This window comes from Sapajus apella, unplaced genomic scaffold, assembly GCF_009761245.1.
Source record: "Sapajus apella isolate SASKATOON/1434 unplaced genomic scaffold, GSC_monkey_1.0 scaffold736, whole genome shotgun sequence".
Classification (NCBI taxonomy): domain Eukaryota; kingdom Metazoa; phylum Chordata; class Mammalia; order Primates; family Cebidae; genus Sapajus; species Sapajus apella.
In genome coordinates, this window is record NW_022437662.1 from 1 (window position 1) to 8,271 (window position 8,271).

General features: G+C 54.0%; 1 protein-coding gene and 1 pseudogene across 1 annotated transcript; one reads left to right on the plus strand and one right to left on the minus strand.

The window, feature by feature from the left end:
• Window positions 1-6,266: 6,266 nt before the first annotated feature.
• Window positions 6,267-7,350, minus strand: LOC116546278 (target of rapamycin complex 2 subunit MAPKAP1-like). The gene is made up of 2 exons (XM_032272589.1): window positions 7,322-7,350; window positions 6,267-7,234 (listed from the first exon to the last, which is right to left on the minus strand). The coding sequence occupies exons 1-2, from the start codon at window positions 7,348-7,350 to the stop codon at window positions 6,682-6,684; spliced, it is 582 nt and encodes a 193-aa protein (XP_032128480.1). The 3' UTR covers window positions 6,267-6,681.
• Window positions 7,351-7,370: 20 nt separating this feature from the next.
• LOC116546275 lies at window positions 7,371-7,819 on the plus strand (annotated as a pseudogene).
• The last annotated feature ends 452 nt before the right edge of the window (window positions 7,820-8,271 follow it).

Sequence of the window (8,271 nt, forward strand, 5' to 3'; positions counted from 1 at the left end):
CTCTTAGACTGGCCCTATGGCCTGGCCTGGCCTTTTGGCCTGGCCTTGCTTTGTCTTGCCTTTTCAGCTGGCCTGGTCTGGTCTGGCCAGATCTTGCCTTTTGGCCTGGCCTTGCCTGACCTTTCCTGGCCTGGCCTTTTGGCTTGGCCAGGCATTGCCTTGCCTTTTGGCCTGGCCTGGTCTGGTCTGGCCTGGTCTTGCCTTTTGGCCTGGAGTGGCATTGTGGCCTGGCCTTTTGGTCTGGTCTGGCCTGGCCTTGCCTTTTGGCCTTGCCTTTTGCCCTGGCCGTTTGGCCTGGTCTTTTGGCCTGGGCTGGACTTTTGGCCTGGTCTTTTGGTCTGTCCTGGCCTTTCCTTTCCTTTTGGTCTGTCCTGGCCTTTTGTCCTGGTCTGGCCTCACCATTTGGCCTGGCCTTGCCTTTTGACCTTGCCTTTTGGCATGGCCTTTTGGCCTGGGCTGGCCTTTTGACCTGGTCTTTTGGCCTGGCCTGGCCTGGCCTTTTGGCCTGGCCTTTTGTGCTGGCCTGGCCCTTTGGCCTGTCCTGGCCTTTTGTTCTGGCCTTTTGTCCTGGCCTTTTGTCCTGGCCTGGCCTTTTGGCCTGGCCTCACCATTTGGCCTGGCCTTGCCTTTTGGCCTTGCCTTTTGACCTGGCCTGACATTTTGGCTGGGCCTTTTATCCTGGTCTTGCCCTTTGGCCTGTCCTGTCCTTGCCTTTCAGCCTGGTCTGACGCTCTGTCCTGACATTTTGGCCTGACCTGGCCTTTTGGTCTGGCCTTTTGGCCTGGCCTGGCCTCCCCATGCTTTTTGGCCTGGGCCTTTTGGTCTGGCCTGAACTTTTGGCATGGCCTTTTGGCCTGGCCTTGCCTTCTGGCCATGCTTTTTGGCCTTCCCTTGCCTTTTGCCTGGTCTGGTCTTTTGGCCTCGTCTTGCCCTGGCCTGGCCTTTTGGCTTGGCCTTTTGTCCTGGCCTGGTCTTGCCTTTAGGCCTGGCCTGACCTTTTGGCCTGGCCTTTTGTCCTGGCCTTTTGTCCTGGCCTGGCCTTGCCTTTTGGCCTGGCCTGACCTTTTGGCCTGGCCTTTTGGCCTGCCCTTGCCTTTTGGCCTAGCCTTTTGTCCTGGCCTGGCCTCTTGGCCTGGCCTTGCATTGCCTCTTGATCTGGCCTTGTCTGGACTTACCTTTTGTCCTAGCCTGGCCTTTTGTGCTGGCCTGGCCTGGCCTTTTGGCCTGACTTGGCCTCCTGGCCAGGCCTGGCCTTGCCTTTTGGCATGGCCTGGGCTTGCCTTGCCTTTTGGCCTGGCCTCATGGAATAGCATGGCATCTTGGCCTGGCCTGGCTTCTTGGCCTAGCCTTTTGGCCTGGCCTGGCCTTTTGGCCAGGACTTTTGGCCTGGACTGGCCTTTTTCCCTTGCCCTTTTGCCTATCCTGGCCTTTTGGCATGGCCTGGCTTTTTTGCCTGGCCTTTTTGCCTGGCCTTTTAGCCTGGCCTGGCCTTTTGTCCTGGCATTTTGTCCTCACCTTGCCTTTTGGCCTGGTCTGTCTTGGTCTTGCCTTTTGGCATGGCCTTTTGGCCTGGCCTGACCTTTTGGCCTGGTCTTGCTTTTTGGCCTGGCCTTTTTGCCTGCCCTTGCCTTTGGCCTGGCCTTGCCTTTTGGCCTGGCCTTGCCTTTTAATCTGACCTTGCCTTTTGGTCTGGTCCTGCCTGGCCTTGCCTTTCAGCCTGTCCTGACTTTTTGGCCTCACATTTTGGCCTTGCCTGGCCTTTTTTCCTGGCCTTTTGTCCTGTCCTGGCCTTTAGTCCTGGCCTGGCCTTTCGTCCTCCCTTTTGGTCTGGCCTGGGCTTTGGGACTGGTCTGGCCTGGCTTTTACTTTTGGCCTGGCCTTGCCTTTACTTTTGGCCTGGCCTTTTGGCCTGGCCTTTCCTTTTGGCCTGGCCTGGCCTTTTGGCCTGGCCTTTCCTTTTGGCCTGGCCTGGCCTTTTAGCATGGCCTGGCCTTTTCTCCTGGCCTTTTGGCTAGGCCTGGCCGTTTGGCCTGGCCTAACCTTTTGGCCTGAACTTTTGGCCTGGCCTGGCCTCACCTTTTTGCCTAGCCTTTTGTTCTGTCCTGGCCTTTTGGCCTGGATTTCCTTTTTGCCTATGCTTTTGGCCTTACTTTGCTTTTTGGCCTGGCCTTTTGGCCTTGTCTTTTGGCATGGCCTTGACTTTTGGCCTGGCCTTTTGGCCTGCCCTTGCCTTTTGGCCTGAACTTTAGGCCTGGCCTTGCCTTTTGATATGACCTTTCCTGGTTTTGCCTTTTAACCTGGCCTGGCATTGCCTTGTCTTTTGGCCTTGTCTGGCCTGGTCTTGCCTTTGGACCTGGCCTGGCATTTTATCCTGGTGTTTTTGCCTGGCCTCACATTTTGACCTGGCCTGAACTGAGCTTGCCTTTTGTCCTGGCTTGGCCTCTTGTCCTGGCCTGGCCTTTTGTCCTTGCCTTTTGGCCAGGCCTGGCCTCAACTTTTGGCCTGGCCTTTTGGCCTGGCCTTGCCTTTTGGCCTGTCCTATTTGCCTGGCCTTGCCTTTTGGCCTGCCCTTTTGTGCTGGCCTGGCCTTTTGGTCTGGCCTTCTGTCTTAGCCTTTTGGCCTGCCCTGGCCTTTTGCCTTGGCCTTTGGCTCTAGCCTGGCCTTTTGGCCTGGCCTGTCCTTTTGGCCTTGCCTTTTGGCCTGTCCATTTGGCCTAGACTTTTGGCCTGTCCTGTCCTTTTGGCCTTGCCTTTTGGCCTGGCCTATCCTTTTGGCCTGGCCTGGCCTCTTGGCCTTGCCTTTTGTGCTGGCTTGGCCTTTTGGCATGGCCTAGCCTTTGGCCTGGCCTTTTAGCCTGTCCTGGCCTCTTGGCCTTGCCTTTTGTGCTGGCCTGGCCTTTTGGTATGGCCTGGCCTTTTGGCATGGCCTCGCCTTTTGGCCTGGACTTTTGACCTGTCCTGGTCTTGTCTTTTGGCCTAGCATTGCCTTTTGGCCTGGTATTGCTTTTTGGCAGCTCCATGAGCAGATGCCCAGCTGCTTCCTTGTGCACCAGTGGTGTTCACAGTGTTTTGTGGAAACTTTGGGCCCTCCAGGGCCACCTTGGGAACATGGACAAGGCTAAGTGGTGGGGGAGGGTCCCCTCTCACCAAGCCCTGCCCTTGGCTCACTCAGGAGTCAGGCCAGCCCCAGTTTCCTGTGTTTCATGTATTTGACTTTCCATGTAAACTCTTGAGGAAAGCATTCGTTGCTACAAGCTATCTCTGGAACGTCCCTACACACAGCCCAGGCAGGAAATAGAGGCACTGGCACCAGGAGCTTAGTATTGGGCAGGTGAGGCTGCTTCAGGGGAGCCCAGCCCTGCTTAGAACCCCACATCTCCTGTCACAGCTGGCAGGGCTGCCCTATCAGATGCTGCTGCAAGCAGCCACCAGTAGGCTGTGGGCATGCAGCTGCAGGTCAGGTGGCGATCACGGATAAGGTGCACACCCTGATCAGCTCCATCACGGGCATGCACAGTGTGGAGGTCAGTGGCTTCCAGGTACGTGGGCCTCCCCTCCCCAGGCCAGGGTTGCCATGGGGCAATAGGATATGGATGGTTCCTCTAGATACCTGAAACAGGAATTCCTCTGGAGGTGGAGCTTGCTGGAGGGTACACTGAGTCAGAGCAGTGACCTCATTGGAGGCCTCCACATGGCTTTCCTGTGCAACCCAGAACTCTAGGAACCCCACTCCAGCAGAGTGGCTCATTTCCCTACACTTCACTAGCCCCCATGCTCCTGAGTCCCTCCAGCCCTGGATAGCAGCAGCCAGTTCTGTAAGCCAGGGAGATGGCATAAGCAAGGCAGGAGTCCCTCAGGGTCGGATCTTGTCATTACTGATGTTGCCTAAAGGGGTTTGAACCGAGCAATCCTCAATATCAGCGCAGGCCCCTCCTGCTGAACTATCATGCGCCATGCACGGCATTGTATCTCTGGTCTTCACACTGTCTCTGCCAGGAGGGTGGTACTCCTGGTTTACATTGAGAACTTGGAGAGATGGAGATTGTTAATACATGTCTTAAGGTCATGCCACTTATGAGTGTGGAGTTGGGGTGTACCCACTGGTTTCTGACCATGAGAACCCCATGGCATCTCACCATCTCTGCTGACCTGTGCCAAGGCTGAATTGAGGCCAGGATGTGGTGGTGAAACCGAACCATCACTCTGTTGACTCAAGTCTTTTCTCAACCCAGTGGAAAGTGGCAGAGAGTCAGGACTTGAGGGATTCAGCCTTTTGCTTTCCTCTAACCCACAGTGGACACTGAAGCAGAACTTCCCTTCCTTCCCCTCTCTCTCAGCTCCCACCAGCCTACAAGCCATGGAAATCCATACCTGTAGTCTCCACCCAGCCCCCACTTTCCCCCTTGCTGGCTTTCTGTGTGTCTGGGGTCAGCATCTTCTAGGCACATCTAAGAAGTCAGCAGCGCAGCCCTCGGCTGCTCACCCAAAGCCTGGTTTGTGTTCTCTCCCTAGCTCTGCCAGACCCATTCCCAGTTGCTGCAGTACATGGAGTGAAACAGGTGAGATGCAACCCTCTGAGGTAGAGGGACAGAACCCTCATTGATAGATGCATAAACTAGTGCTCAGAGCAAGGGTCGCTTACAGCTCACAAGTCCAGCATGGGAACCTGGGATCTTACGGCTCCAGTTCCCATGCTGCTGTGCATGATTCTGTTGCATCCCCTTCATTTATCATGGGACAGCCCCTTGGAAGGCATCTCTGGAAACAGAAGCTGCAGAAAGCCTGTGGGAGCATCTCCTGGCGGGAGCTGGTCTTGTGCTGTTGCTCTGAGCCTCCAGCCCTGCTTTGCCTCAGGCTCACCATGTGGTCTGCGCAGCTCCTGTGTGTTCCCATGCCCTGCATATGTTGGCCTGGCTGCTGTGTCCTGGCCTCCTGGAGGAAAAGTGAAAAGCATGAACTTACAGGGCTTTTGGTTCCAGGTGCAGGTGATACAGACAGGAGACAGGGAAATACTGGATAGGAAAGGGTGGTTCCCTGGCAAAGGCCCCACCCTCAATCCTGAAGACCCATGGCCCTAAATGAGGACAGGTGTATCTGGTTTTGTGCCCCAAAATTAGCCTTTTGGCCCACCATTCCCTGCATGTTGCCGCCATATAAACTCAAGACCTTAGTGGGCACACACACAAGTGGCTGAATGTCAAGAACAGCAGACTAGCAATGACAGAACAATGCAGCAGAGAAAGGGAGAAGAGGAGGGACACCTGGACACTAAGGGGAGTTTGGCTGGGGGCAGTAGGAGACAGCCCAACTCCAGGGGAAGACCACCTTCCTACTCCAACCCCTCTTCCGACTCCCCAACCATCTCACTGGGAGCCACCTCCACCACTCAGCAAAACCTTGCACTTATCCTTTGAGCCCACGTGTGATCCAATTTTGGGGGGAAACTGGGCAAGAGTGCAGAATTCAGAAAGCTGTCACACTGGCCCTCTGCCCTTAAAATAAGGCAGAGGGTCAATTGAGCTAATTAACAACACAATTAACAACACAAGCAGCCTGCAGACAGCACACTGAAAGAGCTTTGTAACACATGCCCACTTGGGCTTCAGGAGTCGAGGACACCCACCTCTAGACCCTGCCGTGGGCCAAAGCCCAAAAGCGCTTGCCCCAGCTTCTGCACCTGCCCATCTGTATGCTCCCTCTAGGGGTTTGAGCAGTGGGGGTGAGCCAATAGGTGAGCCACCCCATTACACATTCTGTGAGGGGAGGTGGGGAACTCCCATTTCACAGGCATGTGAGTCAGGTGGGGGTGGCTCCTGGACCGCCTGCCCTCTCAGTGGATCCTTTGCATGCTGCAAACAGCAAAACAAAGCCATTCAAATATGGATGCTATTCTTACTTGATGTGCACAGTGTGAAGGGAAAGAAGATAGTGAAGGGGGGCCAGAGGACCACCATCCTGACCTGTTTGGATTCTCTTTTTTTATGGAATATTAAGCAAAAACCCAATACACAGAGCCTCTCACAGACAGGTAAGAGAGTTGCTGTCAGAGGGACCAGAGCTGATTTGAGCCACTTCTGAGCTTAATCCTGGGACTGAAAGCTGAGGGCTCATAGCGAAGCTCCCAAGGACCTTCTTGTGTTTGCTCTTAGGGATGGAGCTGAATCAATGCCTCTTTCTTCCAGAGCCAGATAGACATCAACCTGTTCACCTTTCCACATTCCACATCCGATTTCCTTGTTATCACCACCTGGTGATAGCATTTTTTTTAAAGAGTACACTGTTTATTAAAATGAAAAACAGAAATGTACATTTTTGTTCTTTGTTTGCTTTAAGAAATTTGATCAAGTTGCAAGGAAATGCTGGGGCATGACTCTATACCTCCTCGGGTAGGGTGGCAGGCAGTGAAGATGGCTGTGTGGCATGTGGCTCCTCCAGGGGGTGGTCTGGCCCCCAGGCATCACTAATCAAAGTCACTGCCAAGCAGGATTCAGTCCATGGCAATGTCCCCAGTGCTTCCTCCTAGGGGGCCCCAAACCTTCCCCAAAGGCCCACCTGCCTGCTGCCAGTAAGCCAGGGGCTGGCCTCCCCCCGAGGACTTCAGGACACCAGGTGGGCTCTAGGGCACTAGGCCCTGGCAGGCAGGCTCTGAGCTATGGAACAGATTGAGGCTGGAGGCCAGTGTCACTGCTGCCCAGATTTCTTCTCCTTCTGGAAGCTGAAGCTTGTACATCTGTTCAGTTTTCTTTGTTTTTGAGCAAAGTAGTCAGCCCGGGCAGTGCCTGCTTGCGATTCCAGGATGTAGTTAACCTTGAGCACAATTTCATTGATGGTAGCAGCATCCGATTCAAAGTAGAGGTGTTTATAGTCGTGATTGCTTAGATACGTGAGTTTAAATATTGCGTGACTGGGGCTTTTTTCTTCAGCAAGGTCACAGGAACAGAGCAGGTCAGAACCAATTGAGTTGGGTTTCTGCTTAATACAAAACTTAGTGCTGGCTTTCTGATTCGTAACAGGGTCTATCTCTACTTTGTCTCCAGAGATACCTAGCTGTATGTTGGTTGTGAATCGCAATCTGTGGACTATTCTGACTTTGAATGACTTGTAATGGTGGCTGCTAAACATATCCTGTTCTGTGGCTATGTCAATATGCAAATCCTCCTCAAAAACCCCATCTGCCCTTGAACTGTTCTCGTGGACCAGGCAGAACTCCCATGTGCTTTGGCTCTCCAAAGTGCTGTCCAGGTCAATGGCGTCATTGGGCTTGCTCTGCTTCTCCAGGCAGTACTGAGGGCCTGAAGTTTTCTGGGATCCTTTTCTTCACTTCACTGCCTTTAGTAAGATTTCCTTCATGGTGACCTTTGTGTCACCTGGCCAAAGCTGTGGCAACAGAGGCCAACAACTCCACCTTCTTCTCCGTGTCCTCCTCAGATCTGATGTCCAAGTGGCTTGGGGAGAGTGAGAAGCTGGTCAAGAACCTGTTTGAGCTGGCGAGGCAGCACAAGCCCTCCATCATCTTCATCGATGAGGTGGATTCCCTCTGTGGATCCCGAAATGAAAATGAGAGCGAGGCTGCCTGGAGGATCAAAACGGAGTTCTTGGTCCAGATGCAAGGGGTGGGAAATAACAACAATGGAAGTCTGGTTCTCGGAACCACAAACATCCATGGGTGTTGGATTCAGCCATCAGGAGGAGGTTTGAGAAGCGAATTTACATTCCCTTGCCAGAGGAAGCTGCCCGAGCACAGATGTTCTGGTTGCATCTGGGGAGCATCCCCCACAACCTCACGGATGCAAACATCCACTAGCTGGTCCGGAAGACAGAAGGCTACTCAGGTGAGGACATCAGCATCATCGTGCGGGACTCCCTCATGAGTCCCTTCCGTGAGGAAGGTGCAGTCAGCCACCTTCCGTGAGGAAGGTGCAGTCAGCCACATACTTCGAAAAGGTCTGCAGCCCCTCCCACGCCAATCCCAGCATGATGATTGATGACCTCCTGACCCCATGTTCACCAGGGCACCTGGGGTACATGGAGATGACTTGGATGGACATTCCTGGGGACAAACTCTTAGAGCCTGTAGTTTTCATGTCGGACATGCCACGGTCTCTGGCTACCACCCGGCCCACAGTGAATGCAGACGACCTCCTGAAAGTGAAGAAATTCTCAGAGGACTTTGGCCAGGAGAGTTAAAAGCTGCCTCACTTGCGCGATGGTGAAGGTGGGAGGTTGGTTAGGGCAAATCCAGGCACTCCCCATGTCAGCAGCCAGACGGGG